The 18,945-nt window shown below is 39.9% G+C and overlaps 1 protein-coding gene across 1 annotated transcript; it reads left to right on the top strand.

The window, feature by feature from the left end:
• Window positions 1–529: 529 nt before the first annotated feature.
• pth1r (parathyroid hormone 1 receptor) lies at window positions 530–18,739 on the top strand. The gene is made up of 12 exons (XM_076097250.1): window positions 530–737; window positions 5,725–5,835; window positions 6,089–6,210; window positions 10,822–10,916; window positions 12,748–12,934; window positions 14,293–14,446; window positions 14,856–14,916; window positions 15,823–15,889; window positions 16,018–16,112; window positions 16,350–16,491; window positions 16,767–16,808; window positions 16,896–18,739. The coding sequence occupies exons 1-12, from the start codon at window positions 530–532 to the stop codon at window positions 17,256–17,258; spliced, it is 1,647 nt and encodes a 548-aa protein (XP_075953365.1). The 3' UTR covers window positions 17,259–18,739.
• The last annotated feature ends 206 nt before the right edge of the window (window positions 18,740–18,945 follow it).

Here is an 18,945-nt window from a genome sequence, read left to right as displayed (position 1 = left end):
TTTTCATGTCATTCTTTACAACACATTTCCAAATGGTTTGTATCAAATTCAAACATTCAAAATTTGGTCGAAATATATGTTTTAGTGTAAAAAATAATATTTTCCCAAGCCCTTCTAAAAATGTGTTCAACGTAAACTGATGTAGGTTTCTGAATGGTGATGCTGATACATATATACATATAATCTTATCCATAATCAGTGTATTACAGTGACTTTGATGTTACATAATAGAGAACACTATGTTGTATAAATAAAGAAAATGTCATGAAAACGTCTGGTTTCTTGTAGTTAATTACTGTAGTGTAGCATTGTTTTTCCCAGGGTTACCCTTTTAGATAATGGATGAATCCGTATTAATTAAGTGTCATCTGTGAGTGCTATTTGGGAGCCAGCTGATGCATGTCATGCTCCTTTTCACTCCAAGAGATAGGTCAGGAACTTTGAGTCAGATCCATACGGGACCGGAAATGTTAAATTACGAAAACACCCTGTCTTGTAAAAATAGCGTTGATCATGTATTGACTGAAAGATGTTGTTTATTGATGCAGCTTGGCATTTACAACATGCACCATGTACATCACTGCCAATTACCCTTCAATATTTCCCTTTATTAACTCTATTTTCTAATTTGCAGGCTTACGGAGATGATGTTCTGACGAAAGATGAGCAGATAGGCCTGCTGTTCAGAGCCAGACGGAAGTGTGAGGGGAACATCAAGTCAAAGCACAAGGTTCCTGGTGAGTAGAGAAACAACACGCTAATGTCACAGTGGTGACACATTATGATCAGATTTTTACTTTAATTTGCAAGGACATCTTTTGCTCCTTTAACCTAACTGTGATTTATGTCATGCCATAGTAAAACGGCAAAGGGGTCACGGTGTTGATGGTTGATTTTTGGAACGATAACAGATCAAAATCCATAAACCTGTTAATTGTTTGCATAGTTTAATTGTTTGCATATATCGACCAAAATGCCTTGCTTAGCAACGCTGAAAGAAGTTAATTGTGTAGGAAGTAAGAGAATTTGAGGGGCTCATATGGTGGCCGGGTCCCACTTCATTATCCTGATTAGGCCTCCAATAGTTTGATGCCATAGTCAGAGAATGCCAAGGGAGACCTGGCCATTAATAGCTTTCTTTGACAAAATTGCTGTTGAGGGAGCTTCCCAATGAATTCCAGCTGCAGCGAGAGGTTCAATGGGGAGCGCAATAAATCCCCCAGGGGCTAAACAGAGCAGAACCCCATGGCCACAGATTTGAAATACACATAATGCACAAGGCAGGGCAGGCCAATAAGATGTAAGAGGAGTACCAGGAAAAAGCTGGAGTAATGGAGGAAGAAATCAATCAACACAAAAGGTAAAGTCTGCCAGGAACTGTGAGAGTAAACAGCGCAAACCAGCAGCAGCAGCACGATGACCGTGAAGAGTTTGAGTGAGAGAGACTGCAACGACGGCCTTGTCTTGATTGAATGTGATTGTTGATTTGTTTGAATGTGTTTGTTGGTGATAAGAGTTCATACTAATCAGCTGATGACGTGTGCCACCTTGATGCTTACTAAAAAAAAAAAGATCAAGATACATGTTACTGTTCTTGTCTACTTATTTGCTCATACAGTACAGGACGCTCAAATCAAAAGCCTTTTTGTGGAGCAGTGGCCTTTCAGTTAAATGTTGTCTGTAAGTTGGTGGTTACATTATAAAATGCTTTTCTGTTTCCTTTTCCCTCCTTGGGGCTTTCCGGAGGCTGATAATGGAGTCGTAGCTGATCCCGGCGTGTATTTGTGTGTTGAAAGCACTATTTTCCAGCAGACCCCAGCATCTACTGTATCTCGTTGCGGTTACTGTCAGTTTCCCAGTTGATTGTCCAGAGGAGGATTTTGGATTCCACAGCCAAACCAATCATATTATTTTCTCTTTAACCCCAGTGCATTGTGGTCGCATTGAATGCTTCGACCCTCCAAACCATACCCACTTGTAAATGAAACACATAATTACAAATGTTTTATTCCAGGCTGAGAACACAAAAGCTTTTTGTTGACGGTTCCCACTAGTTACAGTCAGTACATTGCCCTGCGTGGTATTTTAAACTTTTCATGGTTTTGATAATCCCAAATTGGATTTAGAAGAATATGACAGAATTGCTGCCATTGAGATCTGCCGGCGCCGTACAGCCGCTTGTGTAAGATGTCATGGGCTTATATAACAACGCTGTGCTTTTTCTCAAAGCGTCTGTAATAAGATGCTAATGCAAAGCAGAGCAGTCAGTCAAACATCAGGCCTCTCTCGGATGAGAGTCTGCTGCCCATCTGACCGCCATCGCGTTTAATCCATCCTGACACGTCAAAGTGACAAGTGGCAAGCCTGCTGTCACACTTCACAAACAACCTCCAAGCACATGTGCAGCTGTATTTGCATTTACATAATGTTTATAGATTGAATTTGAACCATATTATAGAAGTGTCACGCAATCTTGACGAGACTAAGATATGAGTGGCACATGTGTCAAATTTAAATAATGTAATGATTAGCAAAGAAAATTGACGGATTCATCTATAATATAAATAATAATTAGTTGCAAGTTTCCTTTATACTCTTTCAGTAGCATGTTTCTCAACCAGCAACGGTAGGATGTTTACACTGATTCTGGACTCTAATATTCCCATCAGGAACGTCTGACTGGGATTCTGTGAAAGGCTTGAGGGGCTGTATTGGGGATACATTAGCATCAGAGCTGACCTGCATACCGGATGCTGCTGGCACACAACGGAACGTGACTCATCCTGTATGTGGGGGCAGTTTTCTGACCTCTTTTGGAAGGTTGCACATGTGTGTTCAATCACATAACAGTTGAAGGAATTAAGATATTACCTTAATAAAGAAAAAAAGAGTCCCCTATGTGGTTGTTGTATGCCTGGATAAGCACATATGTGCTCATTAAACAAGCTTGATTTGAGTTTTTTCTTTTACTTAATGACACGTGAATTACTTTGACTTCAGTTCATTTCACCCTGATTTGAACTTGAGCATCTCATCTGGTTCTTTCTTTCTAATTATGTAACGTGGAAATCATTTTAAATCGGGGTAGTTGTTTGTCTGAGATGCTGATTAAAACGTAGGAGGCTTTCAAGATTTGAGATAAAGTTCAAGGAAAGCATTACTTGTGCTTGCTAGTGACCTATGTAAGCCTTTTCCTTGAAGTGGTAATTAGGACTTGGACAGAATTCCTTCCTGTGATTTTTTCAAAACATTCTTTTTTTTTTCTTCTTCTTGTATTGTGGTGCGACCTTGATTCTGTGGGTTGAGGGAAACTCAGAGAATAGCAGCTAGTCTGCATTTTTCTGACTTTTTTGGCTTTTACATCTGTATTTGTCTTGCCTGTGTCCTGCCTGACCACCCCCAGAGTTTTTTAATTTTTAAACTTGTGGTTTTCTGAACTATTATAGGAGCTGTGGAGTAATGACTATTTTAAAACGCTAGTGTGAAACGTAGGATTGACGTTGAGGAATGAATCGATCGTGCAATTCCAAATTGAGAAAGGATTAGATTCTCTGTGAGCAGTTTTGAATGTATTTCAATATTTTATATATTTATTTTTTATTTCTCATTTGTGCTTTAAATACACAAAAGTCTCCATTACGTGGCTGAGACAAGGTTTTCATTGAGGGAAACACTGAGGTTTGCCTGGAGAGGACAGTGGAGGGATGTGGGTTCAATGCCCCAGACCTTGCAGTGTGTGAAAATAGCTCAGCCTTCAAGCTTGTGGTCTGGGTGAAGAATAACATCGGCAATCATTATAAAAGGTTGCATGTATCAGGAGAAAGTGCAATATGGGTTTTTTGACATCTGTAGGTCAGAATCAAATGAGTCGGGGGGGAAAGAAAACCGTACGAAAAACCTCAGTGACATCACTAATACCAAAGTCCTCCCATGGTCATATTTATATTTAAATCGTGGTCACGAAACTTACGGGAAATTATATATGTGTGTGTGTGTGCTGTGTTTAATTCAAGCCTGTTAGTAGGTGGTCCTATGGTAATAAAACCTATGGCAGAAATGAACAGCAATTCTACTTTTACTCCCAGTGTGTGTGGTCAGTGTGATTTTCAAAACGAAACGCCAACCAGAGATCTGTATGAATCAGTCAGCTCAACTCAGTCTGCTCTTTAATTTTGCACTCCAAGTGACAGGCAAATAAAAAGCATGTCGTCATTGCTTCAGATGTTTCTCTGTAAGTGTGATTACAGGAATGAGAAAATAATGGCTCTACTGCAAAGAGAGGATAGATTTAGTTTTATCCATAGCTACTTATTTGTGGTCAAAGTGGGGCAGATGTTTTCAATAATACAACATAAATGCCAAGCCATAAGGGAGGCTTTTGCCAGGAATTTGTGGGGAAAGGGACTTTGCTCCCACTATCAGAGGGCTAAAGTCCACGATTTGACTGATAATTATGGGGCTATACACTTGGAAATGGCTTTCCCCCCCCCCCCCCCCCCCTCTGAACCTGCAGCTTTTTATATTAACTAATTTATATTGCTGCCAGGTTTCATGTTGTGCATTCTCTTTGAAAATGAGAAAATACTGAGAAGATTCCTGGACAACTTTTTGAATGCCAAATGTTTAAATGTTCCTCACCAGTTCTCAAATATGTGCAACTCATTAGATCAGCCAGGCCTGCAATTAAAACAGAACTGTGTGAAGTGTAATAATAGGTAGTAATGATGGTTCATTTATTTTAAATTGGTTTGCCTGCAAATGCATTAAGAAACGCAAAAAATGACAAGCGATGAGATCTTCTACAAGACATATAATAATTATGTTTAATTGTTATTATTATTACAGCCATTTTATGTCTTTATTAGATAGTGACAGTAGAGCGATGACAGAAAATTAGCCCGATCACCACTCTACACATGACATTTCTTGCATTGCTGGACATCCTGGGAGAGAGATCTCTCCTCTCCCTGAGATTTCTTCCTTTTTTTGGGCGGGGTGGAGGGAGTTTTTCCATGTCAGATGTTATTGTTATCCGATAATGTTGAACATTGATCAAAGGTTGCAGTTGTTTAACCAAGCAAAAATGGAAAACGTGTTTTCTTTCCAGCGTCTCAAATGTTGAGATTTGCTGTTTTTATGGGTTTTATACTATTTCAAAATGGAATATTCTAGGGGTTTGTGATCTAGGTCAGACAAAACAAAACATTAGAGAATTGTGTGAAATGTGCATTTTCATAATTGTTTTTGACATGGTTTACAGTACAACAATCAACCGATTAATTATGGAAAAACTATAATTAAATCAATATTTTATATCTGCATTCCCAACTAATGCAGGTCAAAAACGAACTCAGGATACAGAGCGGAAAATACATTATTTAACGAAGAGCTTGTACTTTGCCATAATAGGATACAACTTGTTATCTGCATGCAGGGAATTCCATGACTGCAATTAGATGGCAATAGATGGGGTGTTTGTTCTCTGGGTGAAACCATGTTTTCCTTTAACACAACAAAAAAAAGGTCTCATTTAGAGTCAGACTTACCACAAATTCCAAGGCTGTTCTGCAGTGCCAATGTACATACTGTGTAACAACAGAATCCTTGAAAGAATACAACAGTACTGCTCTTGTAAATGCCTACAGCCATGTAATGCTAGAGCCGAGGGAGAACAGCACTCTGTGGCTCTATTTTTAAAAGTCAGCGCTGCTTTTGTGTCCCCAGATGGTTTCTGCTCACCAGAGTGGGATGGCATTGTTTGTTGGCCTGAAGGGCCTCCGGGAAAGCTTGTATCAACGGCCTGTCCAGAGTATATCCATGACTTCAACCATAAAGGTAAGACTGGCCCTGAAGACAGACAGCAATGGAAGCCCTGAAGCTCATTTTCAGCTGGTGAAAGAACACCAGGCTAGAGGCTACTGTACGGGGGGCTACTGTATGCTGTACAAGCTTAACTTGGCCTCTTTTGCATTTCTACAATTATGCAGGTCCTATTAAGAAGCAAGCTGGGGATGAGTAATTGACTGTGTTGGGGAAACAACTGGCAAAATCCTGTAATTAAAAGTAGCATTTTCTGTTTGATGTCTAGGACTAGCATACCGTCGGTGTGACAACAATGGAACATGGGAGCTGGTTACAGCCAACAAGACATGGGCCAATTATAATGAATGTGCAAAATTCCTCTACCATTACAACCACAGCCATGAAAAGGTGAGATCCTTCTCTTCGCCATGTACATGCTCACAGTGCATTCCTCCACAAGAGCCTTTGTGAACGCATCAGTGAATTGACATGGTATATTGCAGCCTTTTAGGCAGCTGTTGCACCATTTTGCAATTACAATCCCTTTTAAGTGTACAACACGCTGTCGACATGCCTTCTCCGTAGTGTACACTGCTAATAAAATGTAATCATATTTAATGAAATGTCGAGATCGTGACAGCGAGATAATGACAGCATGGCAATGTGATTGCTCTGTGGTAATGTGAGGGTGCAATTCGCTAAATGTATGTTCAAATATACAATGAAAGCAGTGTCACATTAGTCGTGATTGCAAATTGCAAAACTTCCCAGAAAGCATCCCATTCAGAAAAATCCAAGAACTAAGCAATCATTACTTCGCAGCAATCAGACAGTGATAAAAAGAAATTTAGGCCCATGGTCTCCACGTACTTATGTCATGTTTTTGTGTATCATTGCTATTTGAGGCTACCAGTATGCTAAGCTATGTAGCACACCTTTAAATATATGTTTTTTTTATATTTCTGTGTATTTTTTCTTTTATTCTTTAATCGTCTAAAATCTTGTAAATGTGACAGATTTGTAAGCACGATATTGCAGAAGGATAATGACTGCTGAACATCACACCCATGCAGTATGTGTTGCTGATTTTGAAACCTGGCTGAATGAGAGAAAATCCTTTCAGCCAGGTTTCAAAATCAAAGTATCACTTTGGTCAGGGACGGATGATTGGCGATTATCAGCTCACAGCTGGCGGTCCAACTCATCCCAGAAGTCCTCAAGGTGTTTGATAGTGAGAGGTCAGCATTCTGTGCAGACCAATCCAGTTCATTTACACCAAACTCCGGCAGCCATTTCTTTCAGGACCTCACTTTCACCACATTTCCACATTGAAACTGGAAAAGCCTTCCACAAAGGCTACTAAAATGAAAGTGCACTTTGGTAGCAGACCGACGTTCTTTGGTACTTGCCGTCACAATTTCCCAAGGTTGATTGGTGGGTTATGAGATCACCTGTGGTGCAGGTCCCCTAATCACGAATTGAGAGCAGCTTGGTGCATTTCCCCTCTTGGCCATTCAGAGTGTGACAACGCTTTTCTGTAAGGCTTAAGAGAAGTGGGGAACCGAACCGCACACCTAGGGCATTCAGATCCTTCCTTGATGTAATGCAAACCTCATTTCAGCAGATAGTGCCGGACAGAAAATCTGGTCAGTAGAGCCTTTTGAGACTTCTTTGCCCTCTTACCTTTTGCGATTGAGGATGATTTTGAGCATTGTGAAACCTGGCTGGAATGAAAATTTAAAAAAAACTTTCAACCAGGTTAGCTGCTTCAGCACAGATCTTAGTGATATCTGGGCAGGAGTTTGTGCTTTCCTAATGGTAACCTAATGCCCGCAGGTATTTTCATTGAAGCCTTATTATTGAGGAGGCATCTTATAATTGAAGACGCTTTTTCCAATATAATTTATTATTATTCAGGAGTTTTTTTCATTGCGAAGACACTTGTGAGATTTGTTTCCCCAAGTAAATATTTCTGTAATGTGAAGTGATTCTTAGATTTCTTACCGATCAGCTGCAATCTGGGGAATCGGTGACGCAGCATGATTTCCATTCACCAGAGCCAAACAATTAAAAAATGGCTGCAGAATAGGCACAAGCACATACTTTCGGCTGTGTGGTGCGTTTGTATTTCCGGCTCCATTCTTGAAGAGTCCGAGGCTAGCCGTGTAAAAAACAATTGTTGCATTATTTCAGTAGCAGAGCTAATATGGGGATGGTTTTTGTTTTTGTACCTGTCCCATCAGTAACCATTGATTATGCTATAATAACAAACTGATGTTTGTACATTACACACAAGCAGAAATCTGCTTCACACACAGCTTCAACCCAACATAAATACAGCAGCAGCATATAGAGTGCTGCAGGAATGACGTGTTTTTGTAGGCCAACCCTGGAAGTTAGCATCACACTGGTTCCCTCGACAAAAAGTCAACAGGATTTTAGAATTGTATTATTGCAGAAAGTGAGCTCTGTGGCAAGTTGAAGCAAAAATAAAAAACCTGAAAGCCTTTTCAAAGAAGAAAATGTCTCACAAGACACTAAAGAAATACATCCCACAGTGTGCACTATATTGACCGAGATAGCTGATCTCTCCTGCTGTGGAGCCGTGCTGGCTGGGCCCACATGTAGCAGGATAATAGTAATATACTATCAGCTAATCTGAGAAATACAACCGTACACCTTCTCAATTCAATTTCACTCTTACACTAAACTAAGACAAGCGTAATTGTCTTGTTAACTCTTCATAAAACACTTTCTTCAAACTGGGAAAGAAATAAAACGTACTGAACAAGTTTTGTTCGGTGAATCAGCAGGTTTGGTCAAAATAATTCCTTAATTTAAAGGGTAAAATATGCTCCCTCAACACTCTGCTAGAACACAACGTTAAAAACTCTGAAGCTTCTGTTAATGACAGACCTTATTTCAGGTATCTTGCCGAAAATCCACTGACTTTGAACACTTTTCTAAGCTAATTGAGCAAATCTAAATCAGAGCATTTAGATTGCCTCAACATGGTGAGCCGGCGAAGAGCCGCTAACGGCGCTAATGGGGCAAAAAACTGCAGCAGTGCGGACAGAGCTATCGGTGTTTACCTGAGGGGGAACCAGGGGGTGCTACGCTCCCGCGACAATGCTGTAGATCGAGATGGCGTTATTGGCCTGTGGCGCTGTATAAGCGCAGTGCAGAACTAGCCAGTGGGGAATGCTCACATGTGCAAAAATGTACTAAAAGGCGCACACACACAGCCGGCTCGGCTATGTAAACAAAGCACAGAGAATTACAACACAGAGAGAGAGAGAGAGTAACTTCATGCTCTGCTCAGGTAGACATTACTTTCTACATATAGCCAATAGTTTTTTGCTGCTGTAATAATGCTCTAAATGTCTAGAGATTTTTGAATCATCTATCTATACCATTAAAATCTCAGCGTCAAACCTACAATCATAAATGCCATAAGCACTGATATCACCATCACACCACAGTTGAGAAAATTGATTGTAAACCACGCATTGGCAATCTTTGACAACCATCAGCTTCATGTGAACTCAAGCTGTGAGACCTTGATCGCTGCTGCTCCTGTTTCTTGCTATGTCACTTCATGAGGGTTGAATGTCAGAATATAAAACCTGCAGTGGGTATTTTAAGAAAGGTGAAAAACGACTAGAAAGGGAAAAAATAGCACTTTGCCATTAATGTGCTTATACACGTGTGAGATTTTCTATAAAATTGCTCGGTAATGATGCTGACATGGCTTTTTAAGGAATTTTTATGGTATATATTTTTTAAATTACGGTCTGGAAGCATTTTAATAATCTCTCACATATAAAACATTCTATAGCCTTTTAAATGGATAATGTGTATTATTATTATATTACATGCTAGTGTTAAGTGACCCTTCAGTTTGTTGCTAGTGGCTACAAAATATGTAGCACTTTGCCAGTAGAGGACATAAATCAGTCACTCATTGATTAAAAAAAACATTGATTTGATTTTTACATTTTTTTTCTATGAAACGATACAAACATCAGTTGGCCCACATACATTTTCCTCTCTTGAATGTGGTGCAGAGGATGTGGGCATAACCTCATCATGGCGCCCTGAAGTTTCTTTCTGGCTGCAGATGTTTATGTTGATGGGCTCCCGAGGGAGTGGTTGCTGATGACAAATGCATATGCACGAATGAAAGCCCCATACAGCACAACTGCCATACCGCAGACCACCACCACAACTTAGACACCCGTGTTTTGTCACAGCGTCCTGATGCTAAATGATAACAGCAGTGGAGTATCTGGTTACATCACAAGGGGCTCTTGGCCCCTTCCAGCATGTTGACGCAGAGAAGGTCTGGTTAGTGGCCCTCTTACAGCGTCTCCTGGCTGCCAGCTCACTGCTGGAAGATCAAACTGCCCCACCCAGCTCTGAGCTCCGCCACCCATGTCAAAAACTGTTTCCATCAGTCACGTCTGGGTGCTTGAGACGTTTCTGTCGCCAGGTGGCAATGCATTTTTAAACATACTGAAGTTAACAAATTTTGAAGTTCAGTTTTTTTCGATATAGTGGGAATGTTGTGAAAACACGCTGTTTGTAGAAAAATCACTTGCCTTAAGTAATGCGGTCACTAAAATGTTGAACTTCAAGAAAAAGACTGAAGCTTACGTGTGTTTAACCAAGTCGTGTAACATTATATAAAAAAAACAATGTTAGTTTTCCAAATTGTCACTAAAACTAAATAAAAACCTGGTATGAATGTAACTTTCCAACAGTGGGAGATAAATATAAATTTGTTTTTTGTAAGAAAAGATGATATAATGTGTACTGACTGAATGTTGACATTTCATTGGTGTGACTGAGGCCTCTTGAACCTTATAGTTCATGAGCATACAAATATAGATTATGTGTCTTTCCACTGTTTGATGCTCACAGCTATCCTATTATATAATATCACTAACTATTTCTTCTCATGAATATGGAAACCTTTTATTCATGTTGCTATTCTAACACATTGCCCTCTACCAACAGGATGTCTTTCACCGCCTGTATCTCATCTACACAGTCGGTTACTCCATCTCTCTGGGATCCCTCATGGTGGCTGTCGTCATCTTGGGATATTTCCGGTGAGTCTTATGTTGTCTTTTGAATTTTTCCAATCAATCGTTTCAACCACAGATGCTCCCAAGAGAGGGATTGAGATGCAGAGTCGGAAAATAAAGGTTAGATCAATTACAGCAGAGACTACAACGGAGTGTAAAGGTTCACTGGCATGTTGGCACAGTAAAGACCAAATTCTTACCGTGCTATCAGTTGCAAACATACCGTGTAGCAGAATGCAATTTTAATGTCATGAAGACTTAATGCCTTTCATCATGAAACCATGCAATTCTCAGTAGCTGTATAAGCATGCAATGCAGTGTATTTTCTGTCACGGCAACAAAATGAAGCATGCAAGCTCTATCAAACATAACCTTTGGCTTTTACTTTGACTTTTAACAGACTATGATATGTCCACCTTTTGAGAAGGAGTCTGCCTCCGGGCTTGCAGTAATGCATGTTCCGTTGTCTGACATTTAGATTCTTTGCTGATTTCATGCTGATTTAAGGCTCCGATGACAAACAACCAAAGCTTGGATATTGATTTTGTTATTCTACCAAGCTCACAGAGATTAAAGTTTCCCAGTGACACAAGATAAAAGACGTTTTTAAAAAGATGTGGAGAATTAGGAACAGCTTTGCTTCTCCTCCTGCAGGAATGTTGATGATTAAGGGATTTACCACAGATGCTTAATCTGCCTATAGCTTACCTCTCTTACCTTAGTGGCAACAGTGTTCCCCCAAAGAAAACACCGTAACAATGTTGACTTCATTTTTTTTTTTCACAGCTGATTAATTCTTGGCACATTTGTCATTATTTGCTTATTTTGTTGAGCATGCAGAGTATCAGGAATCGATGTGTAGACACTGTTTACCAATGTTCCCAGAAACTTGATTTGACAAACAGGCAGGCAGGCAGTCAAGACAGCTTTAGGAACGCTCCCAACTGGCACCAGAAAAATCTATGGGCCAAATGAGTTTAATAAGTTATCCCAGGGGCCCATCTGACATTCTGGCTCTGTGCTCCAGAGCACTCCAGCCATGTCTCCCCTTCAACATGTCAGCTTTTAGACATGAGAGCTCATAAATGTTTTCCAGGGAGAGAAAAGGGATATTTCACATTAGCAGTTGTGTTCAGAATCTTTCACCAGGGAAATGTACGCCTTTTTAAATCAATAGTTCTCTACGGGTTGCTTGTCGATTATTCAGCTCATTAATGAGGCTTGAGAATAAATCGGTAATGCTGAACAGCAGAGAAATAATTATAAAAATATCAGACTTTTTTACATTTCAAGTTGACTTTTGGAATGTATTAATGTTTTATGAATTTCTAGTATTAGTATTCAGTGACTTTTTTTTTTTTTTTTTTTTTTGGCGGCCATTTATCCGGCAACCTGATTCCAGTACTGGAGCACCACCTCAAAGGCCCACTCAGTAAACACTCAGACAGGATGTTTTGGAAGAGCTTTTGACAGATAAACTTGTGCTTGTCTGGAAGTAAATTTGCATGCTTTTCTCAACACATGCTTGCAATTTAGTTTTTACAGCTCACTTGGAGCCGAGCAATTCAATATTTGTGCGTTTCAAGCCTCGTAATCTCAAGAATGTGTTAGTCAGCTGGCGTTAATTAAGGTGTGTGTGTGTGTGTGTGTGTGTGTGTGTGTGTGTGTGTGTGTGTGTGTGTGTGTGTGTGTGTGTGTGTGTGTGTGTGTGTGTGTGTGTGTGTGTGTGTGTGTGTGTGTGTGTGTGTGTGAAATAACTTACACACACACATTAAGGTATGCCAGCCCACACACAGACACGATTCTCAACGGCTCTATGTTTTGACCTTTCCGCTCTTGTTGGTCTTTTTCCCAGGCGGTTGCACTGTACCAGGAACTACATCCACATGCACCTCTTTGTGTCGTACATGTTAAGAGCTATCAGTATTTTTGTGAAAGATGTTGTGCTCTACTCTGGATCGGCCTTGGAAAACATGGAGAGAGTCACAGTGGAAGACCTCAAGTCCATCACTGAGGCTCCGCCATCCAACAAAACACAGTTCGTAAGTACACAAACACAGCGCACTCTGTTCTTGAAGAAATAAAATGAGAAGGAAAAACACTCACTGAACTTTGACTCAAAGAGGTTTTGTACGCTATAACAAGCAACAAGACACATATAGAATGTTTTTCTTATGTAACATACAGTATTATGGTGGGATTATTGTATATAGCCAATCAAATATGTTCTGTCATAACAGGAATAATCATTGTCTGATTGCATTACATGCACAGATAATTTGATTAGTTTGGTGTTAAAAGTTTTGCTTCCAAAGAGGAAGTGGTATTTTTGGGAAGTCTCTCCTGCTTTTCCAGAGCTGGAGCAAATGCCAAGCTTTTACTAGGTCAGTGCTTGGCGCTCCCTTTCAGAGTGAAGTTTAAAAAAATGGGGAAAGACGGGCTACTTTTCATGCATGCTTTAAAATGCAAACAAACAATTTGCGCAATTTATGTAGTGGACACTGATCCTGTGGCTCTCCAAATTGAGTTACTGGATTAAAACGGTATCGTTAAAGTAGGTAACATATGGCACAATGAAGGAACATTATAGGATGTTTGTGCTTTTACATATTGAATACTGTCGGGTGTGTAGCAAATACGACCCAGACGCTAGTTAATATAGAACATGTGTCTACACTTTTTCGGCTTTACCTGATGTATCAATAAAAACAAAGCCTCTGTAAATTGTTGTGAAAATATTAACAGTTTTTGGTGCTAAAATTAGATTTTGAATTACTTTTCATTAGCAAAACTCATTTAATTTCTGACTTTGACCAAATTTATGATGACTAGTCAATCTACGCATCTGTCTTTTATGTCTTGGTTTATTACAGCTGGTCCACAGCACAGAGTTTGCAACAAAGCTTCATATATATATATATATATATATATATATATATATATATATATTGTACAAATTAGTATAAATATTGCAAATTAATATAGCTTAAACTCAGGTATGCATGTCAGTACAATAATAGTCCTTACACAGGCTCAGTTCAAACTCGGCAAGAAAATGCTTCTTACATCCAACACAATCTGTCCCTCATTTGTAGCAATGCTATTTTTTTTAATTATTATTATTTTTTTTATGATACTATATTCATACCGGTAAGGGGAAAATTTGTCTCTGCATTTGACCCATCCTTGTATCAGGGAGCAGTGGGCTGCCCATGACAGGCGCCCGGAGAGCCGTTAGGGGATCAGTGTCTTGCTCAAGGACACTTCAACACAGATCACGTCCCAGCCAAGGATCGAACCGTCAACCTCTCTCATCATGACGGACTGTATTCTATTCATGTATTTGAAAATGCTTTTTTTCAGCATGTGTCTTGTCTCCTTGTCTGTTGTCCGTGTATAGATCGGCTGCAAGGTGGTCGTGACCTTGTTTTTGTACTTTATGGCGACCAATTACTACTGGATCCTGGTGGAGGGTCTGTACCTTCACAGCCTCATCTTCATGACCTTCTTCTCAGACAGAAAGTATCTGTGGGGATTTACTCTGATTGGATGGGGTGAGTTCTGCTTCATGTACATTCTACCTTGAAAGTGATTACATTATGATTAGAGGAATCACCGTGCAAATGAAACCATTAAATATGTAAGGTGCTTCATTTGAATTAGTCATTTTCTGGAGAGAAAAAAAAGAGAAAACATGGGAGCAGCTGTCAAATCCCTGATATTGTATTAATAAGTAGGTGAGGACAATGGAAAATGACTCGTGTGTAAAAACACTGCATGAATATGGGCTTTACAGTTCCTGCATTGTACACACTGTGCGTATAAGTTACGTAAGCACAGCGCATACAATGTGGATGCTGTGCGACCCAGGCGCTACTCGTATGAGGAAATTATGGAGTCATTTACAGTATTTTGTATAATCGAGATGGCTATAACTTGAATATGTTTTTTTCTCTTTTTCAGGAGTGCCAGCTATGGTTGTGACAGTTTGGGCAACAATGAGAGCCACATTTGCAGACACAGAGTAAGTGATCTGCATGAATAATATTAAACATTACTCTTGGTCAACTTAAATAGAGATAAAGTACATTTTTATACATTCAAAGTAGATTACATATATTATCAGATGTGGTATCTGTAGCAAGTCTCCTTCAACAAATATACATTTCACACATCACATGCTGTATGTACAGCCTGAAAATGTCAGCGTTCTTCACAATTGCTGATTACCAAACATGCCAGGAACTTTGTTCAAAGAGCTGTAGCAAAGCTTGTAGGCAGGTATGAAAGCTAAGAATAATTCAAGTGGATTCACCTTCAAAGAAAACTGCCTCTAACCAACTTGGCAGATCTTCAACCCCTTCTTACTGGCTCTATCTGTCGTCTCCACATTTGGTCCTGCACCACAGTCGAACGACGAAGACCCTAGAGCTGAGAGCTTAGAACTATAAGCTGCTATCCAGAACCGGTCCAGTGGAGAGCAGCTCCATTCTACGTTATTTTCGGGCAGGAAAACAAACCAAGCATGATAGTAACCACACAGCTCCCCGGCTTTGGCTAAAAATCTAATTAATCAACAGTAGATGCCACATTGCTTAATACTGACCCACTATCAACACTTATTGCCCAAAGATCTGTGAATTCACAGCTGAAGGCCAATAAAATATGACAAAAAGCACATGAGATGGGAGTCCTTGTTGCTACAGCCCTAGTTGATCACATGTAAGAGTTTAGGCAGAGTGTGTTTTAATACCATCTTAAAAAAAGGCACAGAAAATAGATTTGTAAATCCTATCATTTTGTGCATCGATGGCAGTGATCATTCGAGACACCGGTGTTGAACTGAGGGATCCTGGAGCATCGCATCTAAAGACTCGATCCTTACTTAACTCGTGCTTATCCCCATTATGTTGTTGTTTATCTACTGCAGGTGTTGGGACTTAAGTGCAGGCAATTTGAAATGGATATATCAAGTGCCTATCCTAGCGGCTATAGTGGTAAGTACATGCTGAGTGTGAAATAACAGTGATTCACTGCACCTGTGGCATTACAGTAGCTGGATAACGCCTTATTATGTTTGCACATGCGTTTACTGATATCATTATGTTTCTATTTATGTCTTCAGGTGAATTTTATGCTATTTCTGAACATCATCAGAGTCTTGGCAACTAAACTGCGAGAAACAAATGCTGGAAGGTGTGACACAAGACAGCAGTACAGGTACTGAGTCAAACGCATTGTGCAAATGTCTCATTTTTGTTTCTGAACCTCACAAGACAAGCTGCTCCTCTTCAGTTGTGAAAAATGGCCATCACAGTTTCAGAGGTTACGTCTTCAGATTATTTGTTTTGTCTCAACACATGACTGAAAGCTGTTGTTTAAGCTCTGTGGTGTGCAGACGGTTTGGCAAACTGCTGTGTACTTTTTTGTTAAGATGATGAAATGTCTCTGTCACAGAAAACTGTTGAAGTCCACGTTGGTGCTGATGCCGCTCTTTGGGGTCCACTATATCATATTCCACGCCATGCCGTATACAGAGGTGTCTGGAGTTCCCTGGCTGATACAGATGCACTATGAGATGCTGTTCAACTCCTTCCAGGTAAATCTGCTGTGGCAGAAAAGCCAGAAATGCGAATTTAGCTGAGGGTTCCAATACATATTAATGTATCCTTTTCAAATTGAACAAATCTGATGATCTGATCAGGATTTTACAAGTCCGCAGGGTTAACGTGTCTTAATCACAGAAAATACTTGCTAAAGAGGAATAAAGGGATAGCTTATGATTTAATATACCATACTAAATATTAAATTATATGGCTAAAATGTTATGTAAAGTGCACATTAAAGACAAATCTTTCTCCACTCTTTTTTCAGGGATTCTTAGTTGCAATTATATACTGTTTTTGCAATGGGGAGGTAAGAACTCAGTTTTGCATTTTACACCAAAACTCCTGCATGATATTTAAGCTCTTACATGGCTAAATAAGTTCTTTTCATTCCCAGGTGCAAGCTGAGATCAAAAAGTCCTGGAGCAGGAGGACTCTGGCCCTGGATTTCAAAAGAAAAGCTCGGAGCGGCAGCAACACTTACAGCTATGGACCAATGGTATCGCACACCAGTGTCACCAACGTCACTGCCAGAGGACCACTGGCCCTCCACCTCACCACGAGGCTGGGACCGGTGCCTGTGAACGGGCACAGGAACCTCCCCGGTTACGTAAAGAACGGCTCCGTCTCTGAGAACTCGATGCCCTCGTCAGGACAGGAGCTTCACATTCCTGATGAGGAGCATCCGGCTCACACACGGCCCTGCGAGAACGAGAAACCCTCGCCTGTGGTGGAGGAGGAGAGGGAGACAGTCATGTGACCTCCAGGCCGCCATGTATAGGGATGAAAACTGATCATGAAACGGCCTCGGGACGGTCTGAAGGGGATGGCTGCATGCATCAACACTGTCAGTTTATTCTCCTGTGAATCAAGCCGGAACATTACCAACAGATGAGACTCAAGGCAAAAAGGGTGTATCACTTTCGTGAGCTGGGCCATCTTTACCTGAAGGATGATGACCCTCGCTATAGCAAAAACACTCTCGACTCGTTCAGCAACCACCTGCCACAGTGAATGTGTAAAAGGATGAAAACAGACTGCCGTTTCTTATTTCTTTTCCACTGCCGTAACTGTTGTTATCTTGTTTTCTGTTGACTTTGTTTTGTAAAATGTCTTGTGCTCAGCGTTTGTGCATAAATCAAACTGGGGGTTAGTTACAGTAGTTGCCAGGAACAGCCTTAATCACCATGTAAAGCCAGGTGGATTTTGAGTGCTCTTAGTGACACATGGGTGGGCAGTTGTATCAGCAAGTTATGGGTTAAAGTCAGCGTGGGTAAGTGTAGGTTTAGATTAAACATTTTTTTTGAGGCATCTGTTCATGCTTTCTGGCATGGTATCTCATTTGTTCTGCATTGACTTAAATCCACTTCAGTGTAAAAGGAAAGGTACTCAGGTAATTGAAGTCCTCTGTTGTTGCACACCTGTTTTTATACTTTCAAAGTAGTTTTAGCGCGGTCAACATTTCGTGTTGCTATGTATTAAGGCTGTGCTCTTTTTTTTTTTTTTTTTTCAAAATGTTGTACAGTTTCTGGTGTTTTGAAAAACCCAGTATTCATCTCTCTTAATTACAACAGATTTCGATGAGTTCAAACGAATGTTTCATATTCAAATTTTCTGTAGAGCATGATGTCAAAGCTGGAATATGTCTTTGAAGACTGTGTCTCTTTGGGTTCAGCGTTAGTTGAGGTAATAAGTACTGAATGGAAATATGACAAAGATGGTAACATACATTCCCACGCAGTTTTCAAAGGACGAGACCGCATTTAAAAACACACAAGGTGCAAGAAACAGTCATGTATTCCAGGGGAATGTCAATGAAATGAGCATTCCTCAAAAATCTCATATTCAGCTGGAATTGAAAGAGTGACGTTTGTTTATGACAGAAACCCCAGAAATGAATGTCATTTTTACAGATGGTTCAGTGTTGTGCTGCTTTTTTACGTGTGTATACAAGTCACAATGTTTACAAAGATCAGAAATACATTCTAATTGTGAGCTAATAGTGTTCATGTGTATGAATATGTTACAAAACTGTTTCAATGTTGTTGTTGTTGTTTGTTTACGGAATGTTTGCAATATTTGGTTATGTATATAGTCCGAAACAAAACAGGTAAATATATTTACAGATGAAGGAGGGCATTCAAACTGGCATTTAATGAATCATTCCACAATATATTTTAAACTCTGTATCTTCTGATTTACCTTTTGGTTCGGACCAATATGGCTGATGTCTCACATTAATATCAACATGTGACCAAAACCAATATTTGCTCTTATACGAAGAATTCCTTTACGTTACACCATTTGATGGTAAGCTTTCTTTATCCCTGCTGCTGTTGTGTTCTTTTGGTGACTTCACACTGATGGAATCAAGCTCCCAATTTTTTTTCATAGCCGCTATTTATTGCATCTCTCACAACTCTGTTTAATTCAATCTGGCTTTCCAC

The sequence above is a fragment of the Anarhichas minor genome, unplaced genomic scaffold, assembly GCF_050575085.1.
Source record: "Anarhichas minor isolate MPS153535 unplaced genomic scaffold, ASM5057508v1 ptg000024l, whole genome shotgun sequence".
NCBI lineage: Eukaryota > Metazoa > Chordata > Actinopteri > Perciformes > Anarhichadidae > Anarhichas > Anarhichas minor.
The sequence above is the reverse complement of the archived record's forward strand: the minus strand, read 5'-3'. Positions and strand labels throughout refer to the sequence as shown.

What these genes read in the sequence shown, in the direction of transcription:
- pth1r (XM_076097250.1), top strand. Translation starts at nt 530, where the DNA reads ATGTTGTTTATTGATGCAGCTTGGCATTTACAACATGCACCATGTACA. An exon ending in GACACAAGACAGCAGTACAG is followed by an intron (nt 16,113 to 16,349) that starts GTACTGAGTCAA and finishes TCTCTGTCACAG; the next exon opens with AAAACTGTTGAAGTCCACGT. An exon ending in ACTGTTTTTGCAATGGGGAG is followed by an intron (nt 16,809 to 16,895) that starts GTAAGAACTCAG and finishes TTTCATTCCCAG; the next exon opens with GTGCAAGCTGAGATCAAAAA.